Consider the following 27911-nt stretch of genomic DNA (forward strand, 5'->3'; position numbering starts at 1 on the left):
GTGTAGGACATCTTTATACAACTTAGATAATAACTTTTAAAATCAGTTATGTGGTTTGCAGACACTTTCTCCCATTCTGTATGTTGTACTTTGTTGTGGATTTCTTTACTGTGCAAAACGATTTTAGTTTTATACAGTCCTCCCTTATTTTTTGCATCTGTTGTCCATGTTTTTATGCCATATTAAAAAAAAAAAACTATTCCCTAGCCTAAATTCAAGAAGGGTTTTTCCTTTGTCTCTGCAAGAAGACTTGTGATTTCAGGGTTTACATTTATATTTAATTCACTTATGCTGTTTTATGAGAAGATAGAGACCCAATTTTATTCTTTTGCATACAAATGTCCAGCTTTTCTAACATCAGTTATTGAAGAGAAATTTTTTCCTTTGTAGTATGTTATTGACACACTGTCAAAAATTAATTGACTCTATGTATGTGGGTTTATTTCTAGGCTCTCCATTCTATTGGTCTGTGAATTTGTTTATATGCCAGTTATACATTATTTTATTTGTACTTTTATTGGTGCATCCTAGCCTCACATCACAACGTAGCTCATACTGATGGTGACGTACATGCACACAGCACTCGACTGGCTTTCTCTTTCCTTCCTCATTCCTCCCTCCCTCCATACAGAGTACTGAGACTGACATTGGTATTCTCACATATATATATTCTCACATATATAAATGATGCCAATGGAAGTGTTCCTTCACTGATTGGCCCTCTCCCTCTGCCCTCTCCTAAACCACCTCCCTGGCTCCACTAGGGCTTCCCCTTCATTATCTAAAGTCCCTTGTGTATCCTGATTACTCCCTAGCTGCTGTGTATGAGTGTAAACATAGGACCCTTCACTTCCTGTGACTGGCTGATCTCACTCAACATAATGTTCCCGGGTTCATCTATTTTCCTGCAAATGTCATAATTTTGTTCTTCTTTATTGCTGAGTAGAATTCCATTGTGTGTTTATCCCATGAATTTGTGATCCATTCATCTGCTGATGGATACTTTGGTTTGTTCCATAATTTGGCTATTGCAAATTGTGGATTTTTCTGGCCTTGTGTTTGATTTCAGACTTATAAAAAGTGTTTACATTTTCTTTTTTTTTATCATTTTAATTTTAATTTTTTATTGGTATACTATAGATTCACATCATAATCTGGATCATATTGACAGTGGCATACATTCACACAGTGCTTAGTGCCCCCCCCCCAGCAATGAATGTCCAGGTTGACCATGCTACATTCACACTTACACACATATTCTATTAATCAGCCTCAGCCTTCTTTCTTTCCTACCCTTCCTTAATAGCTTTGCTGAGGTTTCTCCTCCATTGTCTGGAGAATCTAGATAGAAAGAGCTGGAGAACATTGTGTCAAGTGAGATCAGCCAAGCACAGAAAGAGAAGGGACATATGTTTTCTCTAATATGCCCAAACTAGGAAATTATCATTTTTTTTTGATCAGCCATTTGAATTTATTTATTTATTTTTTTTTAATTTATTTATTTTTTTAATTAATTTATTTTTTAAATTGGTGCATTGTAGTCATATATCAATCACATTGGAGTACAAGACTTGAGAGGATATACAAGCACACATCATCCAATTAGCCCTCCTCCAGCCCCCGTCCCATTCCCTCCCCCTCCCTCCATCCCACACTTCTTTGGTGATTTACTTTGATACATTTGTTTATGTACCTCCTGCATTTTAAAGAGGCTCCGTCCTCCAGTATTACATACCCTCTGATTGATCACATTAGTTGCTTCACTATAGGGCCCTTTCTATAGCTCAACCTCTTCCTGTTGCCCTTTTCCTCCTAGTTATTGCTGATTAAGAGAAGCGTCTGATTTATATTTTCTGCGATATTTCTCTGTGCATGCTGCGTTGCAAGTACCAATCCCACTCTTGATGGTCCCAGTAGTGGCCTGGCTACTCAGTGGACTGATCCAGACCTCGCTGGCTCACGCAGCGGCCTTGCCTCATGGGAGGACCCAGTTCTGGTCTCACTGGCCCCTGAACCGGTCAAACCCCTAAGCTGGCTTTGGTCCCGACCTTGGAGGCCGCAGGAGTGAACTTGCCTCACGCCAGGCTCCGATGCTGGCCATTGGCCCCTGCACCGGTCTAACCCCTTGGCAGGATTCCAATCCCGGCCTCGGAGGCCCCAACACTGGTAATGCCTCACGGCAGGCTCCGATGCCGGCCTCACTGGCCCCAGCACCGGCCTAACCCCTTGACAGGCTCTTATCCTGGCCTCAGAGGCCCCAGTACCGGCCTTGCCTCACGGCAGGCTCCGATGCCGGCCTCGCTGGCCCCAGCACGGCCTAACCCCTCGGCAGGCTCTTAACCTGGCCTCGGAGGCCCCAGTACCGGCCTTGCCTCACGGCAGGCTCCGATGCCGGCCTCGCTGGCCCCAGCAGCGGCCTAACCCCTCGGCAGGCTCCGATCCCGGCCTCGGAGGCCCCAGCACTGGTCATGCCTCAAGGCAGGATCCGATGCCGGCCTCGCTGGCCCCAGCACCGGCCTAGCCCCTTGGCAGGCTCTTATCCTGGCCTCGGAGGCCCCAGTACCGGCCTTGCCAAACGGCAGGCTCCGATGCCGGCCTCGCTGGCCCCAGCACCGGCCTAACCCCTCGGCATGCTCCGATCCCGGCCTCGGAGACCCCAGGACTGGTCATGCCTCACGGCAGGCTCCGCTGCCGGCCTCGTTGGCCCCAGCACCGGCCTAACCTCTCGGCAAGCTCTTATCCTGGCCTCGGAGGCCCCAGTACCGGCCTTGCCTCACGGCAGGCTCCGATGCCGGCCTCGCTGGCCCCAGCACCGGCCTAACCCCTCGGCAGGCTCTTATCCTGGCCTCGAGGCCCCAGTACCGGCCTTGCCTCAAGGCAGGCTCCGATGCCGGCCTCGCTGGCCCCAGCACCGGCCTAACCCCTCAGCAGGCTCTTATCCTGGCCTCGGAGGCCCCAGTACCGGCCTTGCCTCACGGCAGGCTCCGATGCCGGCCTCACTGGCCCCAGCAGCGGCCTAACCCCTCGGCAGGCTCCGATCCCGGCCTCAGAGGCCCCAGTACCGGCCTTGCCTCAAGGCAGGCTCCGATGCCGGCCTCGCTGGCCCCAGCACCGGCCTAACCCCTCGGCAGGCTCTTGTCCTGGCCTCGGAGGCCCCAGTACCGGCCTTGCCTCACAGCAGGCTCCGATGCCGGCTTCGCTGGCCCCAGCAGCGGCCTAACCCCTCGGCAGGCTCCGATCCCGGCCTCGGAGGCCCCAGCACTGGTCATGCCTCACGGCAGGCTCCGCTGCCGGCCTCGTTCGCCCCAGCACCGGCCTAACCCCTCGGCAAGCTCTTATCCTGGCCTCGGAGGCCCCAGTACCGGCCTTGCCTCACGGCAGGCTCCGATGCCGGCCTCGCTAGCCCCAGCACCGGCCTAACCCCTCAGCAGGCTCTTATCCTGGCCTCGGAGGCCCCAGTACCGGCCTTGCCTCACGGCAGGCTCCGATGCCGGCCTCACTGGCCCCAGCAGCGGCCTAACCCCTCGGCAGGCTCCGATCCTGGCCTCAGAGGCCCCAGTACCGGCCTTGCCTCAAGGCAGGCTCCGATGCCGGCCTCGCTGGCCCCAGCACCGGCCTAACCCCTCGGCAGGCTCTTGTCCTGGCCTCGGAGGCCCCAGTACCGGCCTTGCCTCACGGCAGGCTCCGATGCCGGCTTCGCTGGCCCCAGCAGCGGCCTAACCCCTCGGCAGGCTCCGATCCCGGCCTCGGAGGCCCCAGCACTGGTCATGCCTCAAGGCAGGCTCCGATGCCGGCCTCGCTGGCCCCAGCACCGGCCTAGCCCCTTGGCAGGCTCTTATCCTGGCCTCGGAGGCCCCAGTACCGGCCTTGCCTCACGGCAGGCTCCGATGCCGGCCTCGCTGGCCCCAGCACCGGCCTAACCCCTCGGCATGTTCCGATCCCGGCCTCGGAGGCCCCAGCACTGGTCATGCCTCACGGCAGGCTCCGCTGCCGGCCTCGTTCGCCCCAGCACCGGCCTAACCCCTCGGCAAGCTCTTATCCTGGCCTCGGAGGCCCCAGTACCGGCCTTGCCTCACGGCAGGCTCCGATGCCGGCCTCGCTGGCCCCAGCACCGGCCTAACCCCTCGGCAGGCTCTTGTCCTGGCCTCGGAGGCCCCAGTACCGGCCTTGCCTCACGGCAGGCTCCGATGCCGGCATCGCTGGCCCCAGCAGCGGCCTAACCCCTCGGCAGGCTCTTATCCTGGCCTCGGAGGCCCCAGTACCGACCTTGCCTCACGGCAGGCTCCGATGCCGGCCTCGCTGGCCCCAGCAGCGGCCTAACCCCTCGGCAGGCTCCGATCCCGGCCTCAGAGGCCCCAGTACTGGCCTTGCCTCAAGGCAGGCTCCGATGCCGGCCTCGCTGGCCCCAGCACCGGCCTAACCCCTCGGCAGGCTCTTGTCCTGGCCTCGGAGGCCCCAGTACCGGCCTTGCCTCACGGCAGGCTCCGATGCCGGCTTCGCTGGCCCCAGCAGCGGCCTAACCCCTCGGCAGGCTCCGATCCCGGCCTCGGAGGCACCAGCACTGGTCATACCTCAAGGCAGGCTCCGATGCCGGCCTCGCTGGCCCCAGCACCGGCCTAACCCCTTGGCAGGCTCTTATCCTGGCCTCGGAGGCCCCAGTACTGGCCTTGCCTCACGGCAGGCTCCGATGCCGGCCTCGCTGGCCCCAGCAGCGGCCTAACCCCTTGGCATGCTCCGATCCCGGCCTCGGAGGCCCCAGCACTGGTCATGCCTCACGGCAGGCTCCGCTGCCGGCCTCGTTGGCCCCAGCACCGGCCTAACCCCTCGGCAAGCTCTTATCCTGGCTTCGGAGGCCCCAGTACCGGCCTTGCCTCACGGCAGGCTCCGATGCCGGCCTCGCTGGCCCCAGCACCGGCCTAACCCCTCGGCAGGCTCTTGTCCTGGCCTCGGAGGCCCCAGTACCGGCCTTGCCTCACGGCAGGCTCCGATGCCGGCCTCGCAGGCCCCAGCAGCGGCCTAACCCCTCGGCAGGCTCTTATCCTGGCCTCGGAGGCCCCAGTACCGGCCTTGCCTCACGGCAGGCTCCGATGCCGGCCTCGCTGGCCCCAGCAGCGGCCTAACCCCTCGGCAGGCTCCGATCCCAGCCTCGGAGGCCCCAGCACTGTTCATGCCTCAAGGCAGGCTCCGATGCCGGCCTCGCTGGCCCCAGCACCGGCCTAGCCCCTTGGCAGGCTCTTATCCTGGCCTCGGAGGCCCCAGTACCGGCCTTGCCTCATGGCAGGCTCCGATGCCGGCCTCGCTGGCCCCAGCACCGGCCTAACCCCTCGGCATGCTCCGATCCCGGCCTCGGAGGCCCCAGCACTGGTCATGCCTCACGGCAGACTCCGCTGCCGGCCTCGTTGGCCCCAGCACCGGCCTAACCCCTCGGCAAGCTCTTATCCTGGCCTCGGAGGCCCCAGTACCGGCCTTGCCTCACGGCAGGCTCCGATGCCGGCCTCGCTGGCCCCAGCACCGGCCTAACCCCTCGGCAGGCTCTTATCCTGGCCTCGAGGCCCCAGTACCGGCCTTGCCTCAAGGCAGGCTCCGATGCCGGCCTCGCTGGCCCCAGCACCAGCCTAACCCCTCAGCAGGCTCTTATCCTGGCCTCGGAGGCCCCAGTACCGGCCTTGCCTCACGGCAGGCTCCGATGCCGGCCTCACTGGCCCCAGCAGCGGCCTAACCCCTCGGCAGGCTCTGATCCCGGCCTCAGAGGCCCCAGTACCGGCCTTGCCTCAAGGCAGGCTCCGATGCCGGCCTCGCTGGCCCCAGCAGCGGCCTAACCCCTCGGCAGGCTCCGATCCCGGCCTCAGAGGCCCCAGCACTGGTCATGCCTCAAGGCAGGCTCCGATGCCGGCCTCGCTGGCCCCAGCACCGGCCTAACCCCTCGGCAGGCTCTTGTCCTGGCCTCGGAGGCCCCAGTACCGGCCTTGCCTCAAGGCAGGCTCCGATGCCGGCCTCGCTGGCCCCAGCACCGGCCTAACCCCTCAGAAGGCTCTTATCCTGGCCTCGGAGGCCCCAGCACCGGCCTAACCCCTCGGCAGGCTCTTATCATGGCCTCGGAGGCCCAAGTACCGGCCTTGCCTCATGGCAGGCTCTGATGCCAGCCTCGCTGGCCCCAGCACCGGCCTAACCCCTCAGCAGGCTCTGGTCCCATCCTCGGGGGCCCCAACACTGGCCTTGCCTCACGGCAGGCTCCGATGCCGGCCTCGCTGACCCCAGCACCAGCCTAACCCCTCAGCAAGTTCCGGACCCGACCTCGGAGGCCCTAGCACAAGCCTTGCATCATGGCAGGCTCCAATGCCGGCCTCGCTGGCCCCAGCATCGGTCTAACCCCTCTGCAGGTTCCAATCCCGGCCACGGAGGCCTCAGTAGTGGCCCTGCCTCACAGCAAGCTCAGATGTCGGCCACTGGCCCCGGCGCCCGCCTAACCCCTCAGCAGGTTCCGATCACTGTCTCTGTGGTTAGTATTTCAAAGGTTCCAGTTGTAATGTATCAGATCTCTGCCTCCCCCGAATATTGGCCACTGGCATTGCCACTGCCTCCACCGTTTCAAATCCTTCCCAGGCTCTTTTTCCACTCTGAATGTTGTCCAGTGTTCCTAAGCATGCGTGATGGTAGCATTCGACATTTGGTGTAATTTCTCCAAAAAAAATAAAGTTGGTAAGATCCGGTTTCTGCTTCTCCTGAATACAAGTCTCTACCACCATCGCGAAGAACTCTTTCAACACCGCATTTCTCCTTGGTCTCCGCTAAACTCTCTCCTTATATGTGATGTCTGAGATTCTTAACAATATAGAGAAATAGCAGTCCTCTTTCACGGCGAATTTTTCCATAAGTTCCAGTGCATTTAGATAAGTTTTGTCTGCATCTCCAGTGTCCTGGCATCCATAACGGCTTTCTTACCACCTCTCCGATATTTTTCTTTATCTTTTTCTGTTCTGGGCCCGGTTTCTCCAGGGGTCTGGCGTGCTACTCGCAGTTCGGCAGGGACCCAGAGTCCCGCGATCCGGGCCCCAGCTGGCGTGCCCTGTGCTCGACCCCCGCCCAGAACCCAGCGTCTTACTTGGCCTTGTTTCTCCAGGGGTCTGGCGTGCTACTCGCAGTTCGGCCTGGGGCCCAGAGTCCCGCGACCCGGGCCCCATCTGGCGTGCCCAGCCCGCGACCCCTGCCCAGAACCCAGCGTCTTACTGGGTCTGGTTTCTCCAGGGGTCTGGCGTGCTATGCGCAGTTGTTCGGCAGGGGCCCAGAGTCCCGCGACCCGGGCCCCATCTGGCGTGCCCAGCCCGTGACCCCCGCCCAGAACCCAGCGTCTTACTGGGTCTGGTTTCTCCAGGGGTCTGGCGTGCTACGCGCAGTTCGGCCCGGGGCCCAGAGTCCCGCGACCCGGGCCCCATTAGGCGTGCCCCGCCCGCGACCCCCGCCCAGAACCCAGCGTCTTACTGGGCCTGGTTTCTCCAGGGGTCTGGCGTGCTACGCGCAGTTCGGCCCGGGGCCCGCGACCCAGGCCCCGGCTTTTGTGCGCCGTGTGCGACCCCTGACCAGAACCCAGCGTCTTACTGGGCCTGGTTTCTCCAGGGATCTGGCGTGCTACTCGCAGTTCTGCCTGGGGCCCAGAGTCCCGCGACCCGGGCCCCATCTGGCGTGCCCAGCCCGCGACCCCTGCCCAGAACCCAGCGTCTTACTTGGCCTGGTTTCTCCAGGGGTCTTGTTTACATTTTCTAACTAACAAAACACAAAACAAAATGCAAAAAGTCTCTCACTAGAATGATTTCCATCATCTTTTACTACATTAAGATGTATGACTACAATACACCAATACAAAATTAAAAAATTTTTGTCTGTTCAATACAGGGACATAGTAGGAATGAGTCCCACCAGCAGAGGTCTTAACTACATTCTTGTACTTTTGTAGTATTCACCCCCGCCACTTAGTTGATTCGTAAAAGTAAAAACAAAACCAAACAAAACCAAACTTTTGATTATTTCTTTCCTATCAGATGGACCTCAATAAAACTGAGGAGGTGATATCAAAGTTGGAAAGCCTCCACCAACAACCTCATATCTGGGATTTTTTGCTTTCACTACCCAGACTACATTCAAGCCATGTTCATGTGCAAGATGTCATGCATGTCCTGGTACCCTTTCTCCAGATAGTTTTGAAGTAAGTAAAAAAGAAAATATTACTAAATATAGGTATTGCTTTTTACTTCTCATTTTAATGGGAAAATATGTACCACTCAATAATTTTTTTAGGGGAGTACTGGCAATTGAACCCCAATGAATTCTACCTCTGAGCTCCACCCCAAGCCTGATTTTTTTTTATTCTTTATTTTGAAACAGGGTCTCACTAAGTTGTGGAGGGCCTCACTAAATATCTGAGGCTGGCTTTGAACCTGTGATCCTCCTGTCTCAGCCTCCCAAGTACTGAGATTACAAGCGTGCACCACCATGCCTGGCTCCACTCAGTAATTATTTGATAAAGGAAGAACACCCACAATAATGTCACCCTGAAACACCCAGAGCTCTTCACCTCTACTTCTGTCTTCATTTGTTTGTGTAGCGATGTTGTTAAGACCATATTCTATCTAATTCTTCTGTTCTAAAAAACTTAATGTTACTTCACTAACATTTCACAGGGTTTTTTAGTTCTCAGGTGATAATTTTTAATGGCTGTATGATATTGTCTCTGGTAAAGTACTATATATCATAATTAATTATCCTAACATAGAGTTTTGGTTTTTTTTTTTTTTTACCACTACATCAGTGACATAAACCTACCTAGTTGGGCAGGAAGACTGAAGAGGCTGAACTTAATGACTATACAACCATTGCAAATCTGAGGTCTGGGTTGAAGGGCAATTTCTCAAGTGTTTCAAGAGAAGGACTTTCCTCTCATGTTTAGTCTCTTTCCCAGAAAACTAAGGCAGCATTAAACCTGAGAAGATCACTGATGTGTGAATGGTCCAGCTATGACTTGTGACTGGGCTGGGGCCACACGATTTCAATTTGGAACACATACATCCCTTGGGCTGATACCAGCTCATATTGCTTTGTTTTTGTTTTGATTCTAGTTCCTTAAATTCTCTGGAAGATTTAGACTGGCTACCACTCAACCAAACCTTCTACCAGGGGTCTGAAGTTGTGCTGAATGTGACCATCTCCACGCTGGAGCTTCTACAGCACCATGGAGGAGCAGATACTGGTATGGGTCCCTGAGGGACACTGCTGCATTCCAATATGTCTCATGACTTATGTCTAATGATAATCCCTATGGAGCTAAAGTGCTGTCAAAAGAAATTACTTAGTTAGGATATTGAATGCAGAAAATAATTGTTTTTGTTTAAAAAAGATAGAAGTAGAAGAAAAATTTGAAACTCAAAACTAAATTTGACTTTTTAGCCCTTCTGAAATTCTGTAGTGGTTGTTAAAAAATTGATTATTTTTTCTCTCTTGGTACTGGGGTTTGAACCCAAGGCCATTCTACCTCTGAGCTGTATCCCCAGCTCCTTCTCCCTTTATTTATTTTTTTTTTTTAATTTTGAAACAAGGTTCTGCTAAGTTGCTGGCCTAAGGCTGGCATGAAACTTGGAATCCTTTTGTCTCAGTCTCCCAAATACTGGGATTACAGGCATGCAACATCACACCAGGCTAAAAATGGCATTTTTCACTAAAAAAAAAACTTGTTTTAAAATTCTTCAACTTGATGCCTTCTAAGATTAGACAACCACTGCTTCTGTCATTTTTAACCTTTTCTCTGTCTGAGCTCCTCTTGGGAAGAAATATTTGTAAAATGGTACCCCTTGTAAAAAAAAAGTCAAGTTGGTGTGGTCTTAAAGAACCTCATCCTGAATAAGCAGCCCTTCTCCAGGAAAGAAGATGCTATTAGCTAGCTCCTCCCTTCCTTCCTTCCTTCCTTCCTTCCTTCCTTCCTTCCTTCCTTCCTTCCTTCTTCCTTCCTTCCCTCTGTCCTTCCTTCTTTTCTTCTTTCTTTTTTATTCTTCCTTTCTGCCTGCCTGCTTGGATCAAGCCAAGGGTAGTGTTGCACATGCTAGAACCACTGAGTTTTACTACCTACTCTTTTCTTAACCTGAGATATTATTTCCAAGATTGTCAACTTGACTTGAATATTTTGTGTTTCCACCTTTTCTCCATGTCATTTTTTTCTAACGGAAATTATGCAATGAGAAAACAGCAAAGTTAGCATCCATCCATCCATCCATTCATCTATCCATCTATCATCTGCCTGTCCATCTCTCTACCTATGTACCCACCCATCCACATATTAGTCTACTCACCCACCATCCATCAATCCATTCATCCACCACCCTTCTCCCCACTATGTATCCACCCACCCATCTATCAATCCATTCAACATCCATCCATCCATCCATCCATTCATCCATCTCCCCATACATGTATCTACCTACCCATCAATACATTCAACACCATCTATCCATCCATCCTCATTCACTAAACTTTCTTGCTGTCAAGGAAGTCATGTTTACTAAAGGAGAAAGATGTGTCAATAAGGGGAAAACACTGGCCACAGGAAAAGATTCCAAGAAGGAAGAGTTTTGAAGGATGAGGTCTAACTCATTCATTGAGTTCATTAAAGAGACTAGGGAGCATTTGTAGAAAAAACAGAACAGTGTGTGATGTGCTGGGCCTTGCCAAGAGCCGAGAGTGCTTAACTTTTGGGGTTAAGAAGGGTTAAGGTGGTACAGAAGGACAGCCCAGGCCAGACAGAACAACAGAATGAGATGTGCATTATAATGAGATATTGCTGGTGTGGGTGCCAGGGGTTGATGGGAGGCAGGTAAGTCATGGGGGGTTAGGAGCCTGGGGTCAAGACTTTCACCAAGACTTTCTTACTGTGGAAGACTCAGCTTCTGGAGCCGTATACTGTGATGATCACATACAGAGGTCTGTAGACCCAGCTACGCTTTTCCTGCTGCATATACCCTTCACCACCCTAAATCCCACCTGCTGCTTTTGACACAGCAGGGAAGTCCCCAGTAGAGAGGAAAAGGTTTCTTTGAGTGATCTTTAGAAGGGAAACTAGGCCATTGCCAATTAACTCAAATTTCAATTTAATTCTGTTCCAGCAGGAACTACTATTTCTCACCCTCAGAACAAAACCCAGAGCTGGGGTGGGTGATATGTAAAACACCTCATTGAAATCTCAGTGACCTCGATTCTAACAAACTCATTCGGAAGCTCATGTTTTTGTACACCCTCCAAATTATAACAATCAACTTACCTTACAATTGGAAATGTAATTACTGCTAAGAATGTAATTAAAACAGGCAATTTCCTATCCACTTGCTAGTGAGTCAGAGCTAAGGAATTCAATTTCAAAAAGAAAAGAATATACTTCTAAAAGCCACCAAAAATTGTCTTTATTTCTCTTGTCTCCAAGAAAAATTCTTTGGTTGAATGATCCAGATTACAATTTGTGAAGGGTAAGGGAAGGGCTCTGGCAGTGGCTTTCGGCTCCTGCTCCAGTTACCTCAGTCACTGAATTGTTAATTCAAATATTCTGAATATTATTTCATTTAACCCCAAATTTTAGAACCAAAGTTATGTTTCACTTTTTTGGGTGTGAGTTCATATTTTTATAGCGACTCAAAAACTGATATCAACATTTTTTCTCTTTTTATTCTGGAACTCTGTGAATAATTCTAATATATTGTGAGAGCAGTAGAGATTAACAATTGCAATTGAGGCTTGGGAACTAGCTCACTTGGGTACATTCTGGCTAAGTATGGAAGTGTGATGTTCCATGAGCTTAACTGCTTCCTCCTGCCTGCAAAGGGTTAGGGTTAGGATTGCAGTGCCTCTCTGGTAGTGCTGTTGGTGAAGCTTAGACCTGCATGGGCAGTGTTTGGCCTGGTCCTTGGTCCCTCATCTACATATCAGGAATACTAGTTTTGATCTCAGAAACCAATCTTTTCTCCCCCATAATATCATGCAAAGAAAATCAGACTGGAAGTCAGGAGTCTTGGATTCCTGGAATCCACTTCATCTTTAATACCTTCCTGAAGTTCCCTGACTTGACTTTTCCCCCCAGATGTCATAATTATGCCTTTTTTTAGTGCTCACAGAGGTTGGTAGGAAGTCATGTATGTGAAGTGGTTTTACAGCATCCTGTGAAGGCGCTTGGTGGATGGTCATAGAACCATGATCTAAAATGATCTACCTGCTAAATTTTCAATTAAAGGTTCACATTGGAATCTTCTTGCTTTTATGTTTGGAACTGTTGGGCTAAATAATTCCACAGAGACTCTGTTAATCCTTGAAAGTTCAGGACTTATATTTTGGATGTGACTTCTAGGTGATTTGCTGGATTATTTGAGTAGCTTGTGCATTTTATACCTTGATTACTTCATAGAAACTTTATTCCACGACTTTAAAGACTTCTAGAAATATAGTTTTGAAGTTTCCATGGTGTTTTGTATAATGAATGTAATTTATTGTTGCCCTGATGCAAAATGTATAGTTTTTAATATTTAATTAGTATAAAGCAAAAATAATACTATTGTTTTATGTTAATTTTTGTTGTCTTCTAAGTTTTTAGAAGTGGAATTATTGGATTCAATGATTTGAATTTTACAAAGATTTTGAAATATGCTTTTGAATCCCCTCTAGAAACTTTGAAACCACTTATGTCTGGGGGTATGTGGCATCTCATACTCTCTATATCACTAATGTCAGTAGTCCACTCATGTTAAATCTGAAAAAATATTAAATAAAGAATCCCAAACAACTCATAACCTTTAAATTGTACAACAGTCTGAGTATCAATATGAAATCTGATGCCATCTCACTCCATTTTGTCCTGGACATGACTCATCATTTTGTCCAGTGTATCCACAGTGTATGTGCTGCCTGCCCATCAATTACTTTATATCTGTCTTGGTTAGTAGATTGTTGTAGTGTCACAGAGCATTGGTATAAGTAACCCTTGTCCTTTTTTCTTTTTTTTTGTGGTACTAGGGATGAATCCAAGGATATTATACCTCTGAGCTATACATAGAGTCTTTTTTTTTTTTTGAAACAGGGTCTCACTAGGCTTCTGAGCCTCACTATATTGCTAAGGTTGTCCTGGAACCTGTGGTCCTCCTGTCTCAGCCTCTCAAGTACTGGGACTACAGGTGTGCGCCACCACTCCCTGCTAGTAACATTTATCTTAATAATGGTCTCACAGCACAATAGTAGTGATGCTGGCAATTTTATTATAGTATATTGTTATTGTTCTAGTTTATCCTTAGTTATTTGCAATCTCTTATTTTGCCTAATTTATAAATTAAATATTATAGGTACATATAGGGAAAATATAGGGATTCACTACTATGTATGGTTTATGGCATCCCCTGGGAGTCTCAGAATATATCCTCTGCAGATAAGAGGGGCAGCTATTTCAGCCTCTGTTCATTATTTGATGCACACATTAGATGTCTGGTCTTCATTTGCTTTTCCTTCATAGGTAAAAATCACATGACTTTCTGAATTATAATAGACACATCAAAATATTAACATAACTTACAGCAGAAACTGTTTGTTGTTCTGTAGAGTCGGTTTACCATCTGTCCCTACGGAGCATGGTGTGGGAGCCACAAAAAGTCAAGTTTGATCTCAAATCCCGTTTTGGTTTTGATGCTCCTCACATTGAACGAATCCTGAATTATTCCGTTGAGCTAAAGGAGGTATGTGTGCTTGACTGCTTCTCCCACTTCTGGGTTCTCCTTGAGAATAACTCTAGAACACAGGCAGCCCTCTGTATCCATGAGGTCTCCACCCATGGATTCAACCAACATCAGATTGAACATGTTAAAAAGAACAGATCATGGCTGTAAAGAACGTGTACACACTCTCCCTCCTAGTGTTAGTTCCTAAACAACATAGTATAACAACTGTTTATGTATCATTCATGTTGTACTGGCTATTATGAGCAATCTAGAGATAATTCAGAGTTTGTAGAATAGATGTAGTATGTATGCAAAACACCACACATTTTGTATAGGAAACATTAGCATCTGTTGATTTGGGTTTCCCAAGAGGGACCTGCAACCAACACTTCATAGACGTGGAGGGACAGCTGTGTACTCATCGGGTGGGTGGGTGGGGTGATGTGAGAGCAGCTGGAAGGGAGTCCTCCTACTGAAATCTGAGCTCTTAAAGGTAGCAGAGCCCTGCTGCCTCTTACCTCTCCACTCATCCCAGTGCTCGAAGGCTGATGAGATGACTTCAGACTTTACTGCTTTGGGGACCAGGGGAGTGGTGGGATCCAGATCAGGTGGCAAGTTCTCCAATGTAAGATTTGAGCATATAGTTATTAAAGGGACACACATACTCAGACAATAGTCGCCATCAGCAGAATGTTGAAAAGAGATCACCACAGTTACTGTAAGACTACATGGCAGGGGAATACTGCTCATTCTAAAGCAGATATAAGTATTTATAGAAGATATGTTACAGAAGTTCAGGTACAGAAATAAAGGAGATTTTATTAAAATGTTTTTTAAAAAAAGAATTTCTGGACCAGGATTCCCAATTTGAATCTTCACAATTTTATATGTTTTGATAGTTAGAAAATAAAGTGTTTTCAACACAACTGATGTGGTGGCACACGCTTGTAATCCCCGTACTTGGGAGGCTGAGACAGGAGGATCATAGGTTCGTGGTCAGCCTTAGCTACTTAGTGAGGCCCTCTGCAACTTAATGAGACTATTTCAAAATAAAGAATAAAACTAGGGCTAGGGATGTAGCTTGGAGGTAGAATGCCCCTGAGTTCCATCTTTAGTACCTCAAAAAACAAAACAAAATAAAACAAAACAAAAAACAAAAATCCAAACCCCAAACCTAACTGTTCTCAGCAAAGCATCTTTGCTAATGCAAAGTCTCAAGTAACTGGGCTTCCCTGTGTTTGCTTTGTGGGGAGAACGAAACATGTTCATATCACTCTCTGTCTTCTGCCTGGGGAAGCAGCGGTGCCTGTTGCTTACAGCCCATCTTGAGAAACTGGATCAGTTTTCTGTCTTGACTGCAAATGTGTCCCCTCAGAATAAATCTCATAGACATTCTAATCAACAATCACCAATCACTTCCTCCAGCGGGCATACACGGGAGCCTCCATGTGGGCAAGACTGTAGTATTATTTTCTTTTAGAAGAGAACCATTCTAGGAAAAAGGGTATCACTTTTAAGCATTTTTTATACCATTGGCAGATCCCCACAGAGAGCTCCTTAGAAAGGATGGTGTGTTCCGTCTTGTCCAGTACCTCCGAGGATGAAGCAGAGAGAGAGGACCACAGCGGGCTCTGTCATCCCAGGTGGTCAGAAGCCAAGAACTATCTGGTTGATGCCGTCAGCCGGCTGCAACTCTACAGACAGGTGCTTCTCGGCATCTACATGCTGTCCCCGAGCCCACCAGTCTGCAGGATCCATCCCTTTCCCCTTCATATCATTTGCAATTTGGTTTTGTCTCCTTTTTGAAAAAAGGCATTAGGCCATCCCGGCACTGTGCACAATGACTTCTAAGTGTGTGTGCCCTCGGGCCTCGGCTCCTCGGCTCCTCAGTACAGCACTAAAAGGCTCAACCTCGAGGTTCCTGGGCCCCTGTCCTGTGGTGGGTATGCGGGATCCCTGGGATGCTTTGACCAGCACCCTGGACATTTGGACACAAACCACCTTCTCTCTGGGATGTTCTGACTATGACTCAAAGGAAAAGGGGAGGTCAGAGGCTGTGGTCTGCCCTCAGAGATACTGCTATGGCAGAGCACCCTGGCCATTAGAGGCTGACAGCCTTGGGGGCCCGAGGGGCCTGGGCCAGCTCAGAGCTTTGTGTTTCCTGGGATGTCTGGGACACTGAAGCAGAGCCCCTCCTCCTCCTATCTTCTTGACCAGTGTTGTATTTTCCCCTTGTGGTACTCCAACTCCCCTTAAACGTGTGTGGCCAAGAATAGTCAAAATATCAGAGTGAGACAGCATCCTTACAGAAATGGAAGTGTGATGCTCCACTTGTGGGCACTAAACTCATCCACCCTAAAGTGATGGAGAAATGGCATTGAAATGCCCAGTCCTGGAGTGCTTAGGTGGATACCTTTTCTTTGTGGATTATCTGGGTCAATCACATGGCTAATTGTGGGCCATTAGCACGTAAGTCCTTGTGTCATGCACGTCCTCACGACACCTGATTTGGACATGAATGGTCTATTTTGGTGTAATATGGATGATGAACCATAGTTGCCTTTAATAGCATCGTTCCCCGGTCTGTGTCATACACTGATCTTTAGTCACTAAATAGTCACAATGACTTACGTTTTAGAGCATATGACTATACTTAAAATGTCCTAAACATGTTAGTTTAGATTTTAAATTTTATTTCAATGGTTTAAAATTTTGTATCATTCCTCTCTCTCTCTCTCTCTCTCTCTCTCTCTCTCTCTCTCTCTCTCTCTTCCTCTCTCTCTCTCTCTCTCCCCTTTCTCTCTTTCTTATTTCTCTTTGAAACAAGAAAGAACTACAGCCATAATTAAAAAGCTCTGTGTAATCCATTGTTACGATTTGTAATCTTTAATTTCCATGTAGACATTAAATCATAATTCAGTGGTTAACAGGCACTTCAATTTACCAACAAAATTGGCTATATTAATATTAATGGAAAGGTCTATTAATATTTCTTAACTAAATATGTCCGTTCCAATGTTACTATTAATCTTATTAACACTATTTCTGTTTATAAATTTGTAGGTATTTGATCAGTGGCAGCAAGGCGGCCTGCCTCAGAAGATGCTCACAGGTGTGACGCACGGTCTAGAGGCCCTCAGGGACCAGTTTGAAGAAGGGGGTGAACCCTGGAAGGTGGGGGACGCTGTGCACATTGGGCTGCTCCTCCTGAATGAGAGCTTAACAGTCGATGGCCTGGAAGACAGCTACCCCTCTCCACAGATGTAAATCACAATACCTCTTTTGTTACTAACTAGGCTGTAGACCACCAAATACATGATGTTACTATCTGAAATGATGTTTTTGAAACTAGAGTTAGATAATAAATTCCTAGAAAGCAGGCCAAGTGTGTTGGCACATGCCCATAATCCCAGTACCGGGGAGGCTGAGATAGGAGGATCACAGGTTTGTAGTCCGCCTCAGCAATTCAGTGAGGTCATATCAACGTAGTGAGATGCTGTTTTCAAACAAAAATAGGGCTGGGGGTGTAGGTCAGAGGTATAATGACCCTGGATTCAATTCACAACACCAAAAAAAAAAAAGTCCTAGTTAGCAAGTGAGAAATCTAAGGCTAGCAGAAAAACTCCAGGACAGAATTCTTTGCAGAAATCTAGTCACCAGTTCAGATGTGAAAAGCAATATAATGGAGGACTGTCATTTGAGAAGGCACCAGCTTTCTGTATTTTAGGTTATATGTCTATTTTTTTGCAGCACTAGAGGTTGAACCCATAAATATTCTACCTCTGAGCTGCACCACCCTCCTTCTTCTTCTTCTTCTTCTTCTTCTTCTTCTTCTTCTTCTTCTTCTTCTTCTTCTTCTTCTTCTTCTTCTTCTTCTTCTCCTCCTCCTCCTCCTCCTCCTCCTCCTCCTCCTCCTCCTCCTCCTCCTCCTCCTCCTTCTTCTTCTTCTTCTTATTATTATTTGGTGGTACTGGGGTTCCTGGAAGTCCTTTTACCTCCGGGCTACACTCCCAGACCTATTTTTACATTTTTATTTGGAAACAGGGTCTCCTAAGCCAGTGTGTGCGGCTGACTTTGAACCTGCACGATCCTCCTGTCTCTGCCTCCCAAGCGCAGGGATTATAAGCGTGCACCACCACGCCCGGCACCATTCCTAGTTTTTAATTATTTTTTGGAAACAAGATTTCACTAAGTTGTGGAGGGTCTCACTAAGAAGCTGAGGCTGAACCTGCGATCCTCCTTTCTCAGCCTCCCAGGTACTAAGATTACAAGCGTGCATCGCCACACCCTGCTAGGTTTTATGTCTTTGGCATTTGTTTTAGAATGAACAAATACATGTTAGAGGTACTTTCATGTAAGGAGCTCTCTTGGTATCTTCCTTTCTTCCTCCCTTTCTTGTACTGGGGATTGAACCCAAGAGGCATTCTACCAATGATATGCATACCCAGTCCTTTTTATCTTTAATTCTGAAGCAGGGTCTATCTAAGCTGCCCAGGCTTGGCTTGAACTTGCAATCCTTCTGCCTCAGGCCCCCAAGTCTTTAGAATTAAGGCATGTGTCATTGCACCTGGCTGTTCTCCTATTTCAAAACAGCATATAGTTAATGGGTTACATAAGTCCAGAAATATTTTAGAAATGGGAAAAGATGAAACTTGTGCTTTCTTCATTTAAAGAAAAGCAAAATTAATTCACCAACATGGTCAGTTTTAAGACTGGGTCTTTTTCTCAGTAAATGTGACAGTTCGTAGCAATTTAGATTTTATTATACTCCTGCAGTTGAGAGTCTCCTTGGAAGACGATGATGAGATTTCTCAGTATCATCTCAAAAGGTCTTATTGCAAACCACGGAGCACTCAAGCTGTGGCTCTCTGTGTACCCATGTGCAATTATGACGCCAGGATTGTATGGGACTGTACTGTTCCTATGGCTATGCAACACGTAGCTATTTCCAGCTCTTTCAAGTTTTCTGGGACCCAGTTAGGAAATAGAATATTGCTTCTGGAGGTCTTGTTTCCTGACTTTTCCTTAAGACACTGGATGTGGAAGATGCAGGAGGCAATAAAATTCCTATCTGGGCCTGAAAAGCTATAGGAAGATAAATCTGAGCAACAGCACAGTACTGCTGAAAAAGTTCAGCAGGACAAAGGGCAGTCCCCAAACATCCTGTCATCAACGAACTTCAGGTGCAGGGCATTCTGAGGCAGGGCACTGTACTGGCATATTGAAAATATTTCTGCTGCCTGGCTTGGGAAACTTAACAAATCTGTGAGGCAATGTACATTAATAGACATAGCACATGAAGTCACCTTATTTATCCTATACACCTCATATGCCCCTGGCATGCCAGTCCTGGTTCTTGCCTGCTCCCTGATATTCAGGATGAAGCCCTAGGAAGCTGCCCTTTGTGCTAAGCTCATGTAGGGATTAGGGAAGCTAGAGATGGCATTGCACTCTGAGTTTCAACCTCTCCCCATCTATACATGCATAATTTTACTCACATTCAGGGTCAGGAAGATGAGGCCCCAAACTGGGCCCAACCAGAGCCATCCACCTGCTTTATGCACTGGTCAAGTAATTGGCCTTGGGAGTATCCATTTTCACTTAGACACCACTTCTGTTACAGGTAATACAAAATTGCCACCCTGCAGCCATCTTGGATACAACCAAGGATCATGCTGGCCTATCTGTCAGTCTCCCTTGGCCTCAGCCTCTGCATCTAGTGAGGGTATCACTAGATGATCTCAAAGGCTCTTTTCAGTTATCAGCCCTTTGGTCTTCCAGTGCTTTTATGCAAAACTGCACAATGGCCTTGAGTCTTCACAGATAAAGCAGGGATAGTATGATGACATCTTAGGCTGCTCTGAGAAAGGTAAATATCCCTAAGAGGAGAAGGCCCCACACCTTAGAGGGTGCTCTTGAGCCTTAGTTCTTTTTGCCCTGCCCCGACACCTGCCTATCTCTTATTCTAAGCTCCCTCCTCTCTCTCTTTCTCTCCCTCCCTCCCTCCCTCCCTCCTTCCCTCCCTCCCTCTTTCTCTCTCTTTCCCTTTTCTTATTTTTTTCAGAATCACTTATTTTAATACATGGATGCTAAACATCCTCTTTTATCTTTTTATCTTTTATTTACTCCTTTTCATTGAATCTTCCATCATTGCATTGCATTTTCTTTTTTTTTCTTTTTTTTTTTTTTTTGCTTTGTGTGGAGTCGCACATCTTGTCCCAGTTGGGGTATGTGTGTTAAAATCCCCAACACTCTTCCTCTGAGCCACATACTTCCTCAGTCCTCTCCTTGGCTCTTCCAAGTGCTTCCTTCTTCAGCTAAGTATTTTTATTGAAACTTTTGATGTCGCCCTTGCCTCCTTTTCAAAGTTTTGTTATTGTTTCTCCAGATTAAGCATTAAGATTAAGTCAAGTAGCCCTTGTCTCCTTCACCCTTAGTAGGAAACTATAAATTCTTTGCTACAAGTCTTGGCCCAGGAAATTACATCCCATTTTCCCTACTCTTCTGCAAAGGCAATTGTGACTTTGCTTTTCCCAAGTCATAAATTTCAACCAAACAAATGAGAACATTGCCGGGCCCCCAGTTTCCCTCTGAGGACTTGCACCATGACAAATCCTCCCACCTTCTCCAGGTTTTATCTGTTCCTGTCCAACACTTCAAGGTGAGTGGCAGAGCCTTGAAGCTCTACTTCTGTGCTCTGGTGGGCAGCACTGATGCCTGAGAGCCAAGGACTCACAGATGTAGCCACATGGCGTCTCTGTGAATGGGAGACTGAGGAGGCTCTGCAGCCCAGACCTAGGTTCCATGCCACATGGCGCATCCAGCACATCTTCTATTTTTCCCCCACTGGAGAGAGTAAAATAAGTGCAAATGTGATCTTCCCAACTTTCTAGTTCTTTCCATGAGTCATTTTGCACCCTTCTCACTGCATCCAGAGTATCAGAGAAGCTTCGTCCAACCCACTTCATCCTGTTCAAGAAGCCACGGCTCTGGCTAAGGAGAAGCTGCTATTCATAATGCTGGGTGTGGGGGTTTTGTCCTCTCCTTCTGGCTTTATGTAGGAGAAATGTCATGGAGACCCTTCCCATTATCTCTGTATCCTCTGCAGAGTTAGATCCATCAGCACCACAGCTATGGGGCAGCATCAATTATTCATCAAACTTGCATTCACCCAGGGCAATTGAGATGCTGCAAGGAGACCAGAGGAGTCAAGATCTGCATGAGGAAGTCCACATGCAGGCCAGGGGCTAGTGCTGTGGCCTGGCTGGGGCCAGGGGAGCACTTTTCTCGGGCTTTAAGTAGCCATATCTTTCTGTTCTTTTCTCCTTTTAAATGTCCATCATTTTTATGGGTGGAATGTTTTACACTTTCATGAAGACCTAGGAAGTCTGGCTTCAGCTGCTACTGGGCAGTGGGCTACCCACAGTGTGATACACACATTATTTTCTTTCCCAAATTTATTTCAATTCTGGTCTCCTCTCATTCTTAGACTCACGTTCTTCCCAGCATCTCTTATGAGTTATTTCCTCCATCTGCTTGAGTAGTATGCTGTCTTGCTTAATAGACTAGAGTCTAGAGATGGAGCATCCCTTGAGCCTCTGTCTCTTCCTCCTCCAGCCCCAGTGAGATGCTCAGGCAGGAGGATCTCCTAGGGTGGTGCTTGCAATATTTCTCCTGGTGACCGTTCTCTCTGGCTTAGAAAATGAACATCTCAAAAGTATAGTCTTCCAGTCAAGTACTAATCAGGCCCCACCTTGCTTAGCTTTTACGATCAGATGAGATCGGACACGTTTTGGGTGGTATGGCTATACCATCTTGTACTCCAATTAGATTTAAATTTAAATCTTAAAACACCAATTTAAAAGAGTAGTCTTTGAAGCTGGCCCCAGGTTGGATACTCCTCTGTCTTCAGTATGTCTGGCCCCTTGAACTCTAAACACTGTAGGTGTCAAGCAGCCTGCCTGTTGCCTTTCTTTGATGTAAGAGAATCTTACAGGCATTGCGAATTGGGCCTAGTTGGGGCCACTTTAATGGTTGTTGTACATCACTGTCTCATTTTTAAAAATTTTTTGAAACTTTTCTCAAAATATTTTTTTAGCTCTCATAACTGTAAGACAAATAATTTTAAATCTCATCTGGAATATTATGCTAACCTTGACCTCCTTTACACACTGCTAGGAGTATGCTTTCTTGTTCTGGGGTAAAGAGAATGTTTAATTCAGTGCATAAGAGAATCTCCAAATCAGCTGATTCAATAATGGAATGTGTCAAGAACCTGGCTAGAGAATGAAATGGAACTTCAGTCTCTGAAGACACTTTCCAAAGCAGTAGGATATTTTCCTTTGCATGGAAGTTTAATTTCCTTTGTTGGCATGGAGAAATGCTTTCCATTTTATTTGGTTTCATTTCATTTATTTCTTTCTTTCTGCCATCAGATCCCAGCATCTGCAAAAATTGCAGAGTGTGCTGCAAAGTCTGCCCCAGTGGCCAGCTCTAAAGAGACTGCTGCAGCTGAGTGGTGCTCTCAGAAATGCAGTAGCCCAGGATTTGCATTTCGCCCAAGGTAAAGCAGCTCTGGTGTTATTTGTCACCGATGCGCTAAGAGCAAACGTGACATTTATTAGAAAACAGAATTGAAACTCCTTGACAATGCCGTAAAGTGTGCAGCACTTTATGCTGGTGTTATATACATATTTATGCTTTGCTACAATACCTTCTGGGACATTTCACACACAGCATGCTGCAGCTGAATGCACAGAGCTGCCACCATAAAGGAGCATCTTGATGGTCACCATTAGCCTGCAGTGTGGCCTGGGGAGGGCAGAGTCCTAGAGTTAGGGCTTAACCTTCACATTCATACAGCATGCCTAGTTCTCAGGCTGGAAAGGGACCAGAGGTCATTGTGAATAAGCGAATCATTCTATTCTGTTTCCCTCTCATCTGCCTCTCAGCATTTGGCAGGGATGCCCCATTCTTCCTGCCTTTGCAAAATGTCCTTCTATGAACTTCCACCGACTGTGGTAGGTATTATTCCTTTTGCCTTCCTCTGATGAAGTTGAATTTATATTTTTGCCAAAGTGGACCCGAGTCTTTCATCTTCATAGGACGGAGGAAAAAGAAATTAGGAGAAATATTGGTTTTAGAAGCGGAATCCCTATAACAAAGAACTCACACTCAGCAATTTTTTTCAGAAAGAAAAAGATGGCGTTAAAACAATTTCTCTGTTTTCCCTGCTAAGAAAGATAATGAATGCCTAACAGGTCAAGTTTACTGAAGTCCTTGTTTTTAGAATTCAGTTTACCAATTCACGGCCACATGTAGAAGTCAAACTTGGAAAACATCTCACTTGGGTGAATGATAAAACCAAATCGTTAATCTTGCAGAAATCCTCACTCTCCTGGAAACTTCAGCAAACACTTCTCTACAGGATGGACCTGAAGGATGGAAACTGGACAAGGATATGTTTTTTGAGGGGTTAAAGCAGGTAAATCACAGCCAGGGGTGAAAGCTCATGCAATATTCAGCTTTGCCTGTTGTGAACTGTGCTGGCCAAATAAAGAGAAGAATAGGAAGGCTTTCCAAAAAACTCTGTGTTGCATTTTAGCATTTGTACTGTTTGTGTTTGTAGTTCTTGAGCCCACTGGAGCACAGTTAAGCCTGTCTAAATGTTGCCCTTTTTCATCCTCATGAATCTTTTAGATGTTGAGGATGAAAGCAACAGCTACCTGCCTAAATGGACCCTTGTCTGAGAAGGAGGCTCCCTCGTCGCCCAGGGACTGCAGCAGCTGGGGAGACTTCTGGGAACTATTATGTGACCACACCTCCTTCAATGAGACCCATGTTTTAAACAAGCTACTTGGTGCAGTACAGGAGACTGTAAGTATTCCGCCATGATCTCTTCCAAGAGCACCAGCTGGGTGCATGTTTAATATTGATTTCACTGAAGAATCAGGTGCACATACACTAAACTGGCCAGCTGAATCATGGCTGCCCCTAAATTCAGTCCCCTTCTGTCTGACAGCCTGGGAATGTGTGCGCCACCCACCCCACCAAAACCTACCTGACATTCCCAAGACTAGCCCAAACTCTCAGACCCTACACTCTTCTCTGGTTTTCTGGGCTCTTGACTTGTATCCATTTATGTCTGAATTTGGGGAAAAAAGTAGATCAGTCAACTAGTAGAAGAACTGTGGGTTTTAGCAGTCTGAAGCTTTGGAAATTATGCCCTTCTCATGTCCCCACCAGAACACGGGCCTCCTTTTGCTGAGTTCTCACATTGGACTTCAGAATGTTTAGTATTTTGTTTTGAAATATTGTCGAGTTTAACTTCTGTTTTTCTTGCAGAGAGCTAAACATAATATTCTCATTCCTTTGTTCATTTTTCTCACTCAGAACTACCTATTTATTTGTTGAACTTCTTTCTTATGTACCATAAAATAAACCCATTAAAATAATGAAACTTGCCAGGTGTGGTGGCGCACGCTTATAATTTCTGCGCTTGGGAAGGGGAGACAGGAGGATCGCGCAGGTTCAAAGCCAGCCTCGCTGGCTTAAGAGACCCTGTTTCCAAATAAAAATATAAAATAGGTCTGGGAGTGTAGCTCGGAGGCAGAAGAGTTTCCAGGAACCCCAGTACCACAAAATAATAATAATAATGATAATAATAATAATAAATAATAATAATAATAATGAAACTACTAAAATATAAATGATGTCTCTGCATTACTAAAGTTGAAGTGTCCATGTGTCCATAGTTCAATCCATTAATGCCTTCTAAGCATCTGTTCTCTATAGTGGCTTGACAAAGAGAGTGCAGATACGAACACACTGTTCTGGCTGAGCAGGACAGAAAACACAAGTTCACAGGCAGATAGGGAAGTATACTGGAAGTCTTGCAAACACAAGGAAAACTACTACCTGTCATATATTGGCTTTCCTGCTAGTGGGTGGGAGCTCTTTCCTGGCAGAAAGCCCATTTCAAATTTCTCTGTATGTATACAGCTAACTCATAGCCCCGCATGGAGCCAGGATCCAGCAAAATCTGCTGTAGGTGGTGAATGCATTTCCAGGTCATATAGCTATGAGATAGCCTTTCTGATGGTGCTTGGGTGATGTTTACTAACATGCCACCCTGTAGCTTAGTGGCTGAAAGCAAAATGTATTATGTTATGTTGTGTCTCATGACTCCAGACTGGGCTCAGCCAGTTGGTTCTTTTGATTGTCTTACTGGGTGTTACTCCTAATTTTAGTCAGATGGCCATAGATCCTGGGCTTTAGATGTTCATTCAGGATGCTAAGGACTGAAACTCTTCAGTTTCCACTGAAGTCGCAGGATTTTTGTTATCTCTGTAGCCTTCCTGTGTGGGCTCTCAGAAAGGTAACATGGCTGAGTATTGATTCAAGTCTAGTACTATATCTTAGGGATACCCATCCTATATGGCATAGTCTTTGGAGCAGAATTCAAGTGGAGTCCTTAATAATGACCCTAGGTAGTATACATTTCAAATACCCACACTTGAATGACTATATTGATTCCAAGTGATGTTTTCTTTCCCTATCAAGGACCGTATTTTGCAAGAAGTCATTACTGGGCACACAAATATGCCAGCTTCAGTACCTGAAGTGTATTTGGGCTGGCAGGAACTGTGGACACAACTTTCGGAAGTGAGTCTTTCTTGCTCTCAGCTTTTCGAGCCACAAGATGAGGCAGCCTCACATGGGAACGGCGAATCCTTTGGAGGATGTCAGCACCAGCTTCTCTCCACAGTGTAAGGACACGTTGCATGGAAAACTTCTCCACATTTGAACATCGTGATTTCAACCACCTCCTACTAATCTGACAGATCAACATTGATTCTGTTTCTCATGAATAGACAGATGTTTAATTTATTTTGAGATTAACCTCATGGCATTATTAGAAGGCAATCCTCTTAAGTTGAATGTGGCATAGTCTTTTATGCGAAATCTAAGGTCTGGCTTAGTCTGAATGTGCACATTTTTAAGGTTCTTGTTTTTCAACTATTCAAAGCCCACACTTTCACTGTTCATGGAAGGCTCTACAGGAAATAAGTGTGATCAAGTTTCACTTTCCTTGGTCCTAGGAAATTCATAGTCAAATAGAGCAAGTAGAGAATTTATTTTTCTTAGCCTTAATGTTCATTTTATACTATACTCTTTATTTTCCCTTTATTTCCTTTTCCTTAATTCTTATGCATCTAGACCCATGGTTTTACTTCTCAAATCAGGATGGAGGAATTCACAGGAATTTGTAAACAAACTAATCAGTATTAACTATTTCTAAGATTCTGATTCTTTCATCGAAGGACTGCCAGGCATTTGCATATGTTCATGCCACCTACTGCATAATTATGGGAACTTCTCTGGATTCTTCTTGACTGCAGGGCATTTCATATGCTGGAAACAGCACAACTGTCCCTGAAGCAAGCATCCCCCGGGAGAGGCTTCCTGGGTTTTATCAGAAAGATTTGTGAAGTGGCTCATATGAATGTGCAGGGTTTCCAGAGCAGTCTGTCAGGTAAGTCTCTGGTCCTAAAGACAGGGATGTGGGTTCCTTCCCTTGCTAGTGAGGTAGGACGGTGTCATGAAAGACCTTCCTGCTTCAGGAGAGGGAGGCTCAAATGAAAGGCTCTACAGATACAACTCAATGTCATGACTTCTGTGTCCACACCTCTCCCATCCACATGACAAGTCCACTCACAAGTCCTACGTCAGATGATCTCAGCACTGTTTCTCACAGTGACCCATTTTCCTCTCAGAATGGTCCTGGTTTCGATGAGAATACCTGTACATCATCACGATCTTTTCTTTGAGAGACTTGGTGGACATTCTGTGGGGCCCTCTCACTTGATTTAGCATCAATACCATCCCATACATTGGGAAAATTGCTGCCGCTGAGGATTCTCAGTGTAGGAAACAAACTTTAGAGCCATAGGCAATATTTTCAAATTCTATGACCCAGTGCATAGACTTTTTCCACACCAAGCAATTTTACAGTTCTTGGATAGGTAATCATCAGCAGCTTATCTGTCTCTTTTTACCACTTTGTCTTCCTTTTTATTACTTCTTCTTGCTTCCTATCATTTATTTTTGTGTTTCTTTAGGTAAACTTTTCAGATTAAGATTCTTAACCTTTTAATGCATTTTCCCCTTGTTTCCTACTCACTGGTAAGGTTTCAGTTTTCCTTTTTAGTCCTAGTATTTAAAAATCGTATGCTGACTTGCTTTACCTCTAAGGTATGCCCTGAGTCCTAGGGTCTGGCTTTTAAGATTTCTTAGGCAGGATTGGCAAGGTGACCCACTACTGATGCAAAACCATTTTTGCATATTCTGCTTGATGGCTAACGAGTTGTAAATTGTTCCAACTTGTCTAATGGCAATAGAATGTATCCCTGTTGTCTTTGTGCTTTGGGGATTGAATTGCCTGGTCTCTGGTAGTTTCTTTACGTGCCTGGGTTGACACTGCTGGGCACTGCTGGACACTGGTGGGTCATACATGCTGGTATTCTTGCCTGGTGCATTCCTGTACTCGGTCCTGAGTACTCTAGCTGTCTTTCAGACTCTGAGCTCTGTCTCCTCAATCCAGCAAGTTCCCTGGACTCCAGCTCAACTCTCTTTTCTTCTGTCAGGACCTGGGCTCTCTCTTGAGGCTACCAACAGGATAATTATGGGAGATAAACTCACTTGGTTTATCTCCCATGGGTCAGTGTTCTGTGTTGTTTAGTGGCTAGTGATACTTTGCTTTAGCTGGAAGAAGGCATCAAATGACGAATTTCTAATTCTTCTTTTATACATTTTCAGCTGTATTTGCTGAACTACTATAGCATTTTCCACATGACTGGATTTGTCTATTATACTCAATTTGTTATTAATACATTTCTCTTCAGCTTTCTCTGAGGATTCTCCTTGTTATGCAGAAAGCATGGATTGGGAAATCATCAGTGAAAATTATTTTTCACTTTTGAATAACTTATGGAAATCTCCAGTAACTTCCATATCTAGGTAAGCTATTATAATTCAGCTTCTAAGTCTTAATTTAACTACTGTGTGAAGATAAGCAAAACTTAATTATAAGGTATACATTCTTTTGAGCTTGATTTAAACAGTGACACAATGTTTTATGCGAGGCATTCGGTGAATATTTGTTTATAAAACGTATGACTCAAG

At 46.7% G+C, this 27911-nt stretch overlaps 1 protein-coding gene across 1 annotated transcript in view; it reads left to right on the top strand.

Moving 5' to 3' along the window:
* Positions 1-27911, top strand: part of ABCA13 (ATP binding cassette subfamily A member 13) — a gene marked incomplete at both ends in the record, with an annotated part of 326203 nt that overhangs the window by 35975 nt on the left and 262317 nt on the right. The window contains 11 exon segments of the mRNA XM_080701162.1: positions 8037-8200; positions 9111-9241; positions 13612-13745; positions 15267-15470; positions 16791-16990; positions 22163-22290; positions 23111-23211; positions 23427-23603; positions 25290-25495; positions 26129-26262; positions 27632-27746. Of these exon segments, the coding sequence (XP_080557288.1) occupies positions 8037-8200; positions 9111-9241; positions 13612-13745; positions 15267-15470; positions 16791-16990; positions 22163-22290; positions 23111-23211; positions 23427-23603; positions 25290-25495; positions 26129-26262; positions 27632-27746 (1694 nt within the window).

This window comes from Muscardinus avellanarius, assembly GCF_963383645.1.
Source record: "Muscardinus avellanarius genome assembly, chromosome: 9".
In the NCBI taxonomy this organism is placed as follows: domain Eukaryota; kingdom Metazoa; phylum Chordata; class Mammalia; order Rodentia; family Gliridae; genus Muscardinus; species Muscardinus avellanarius.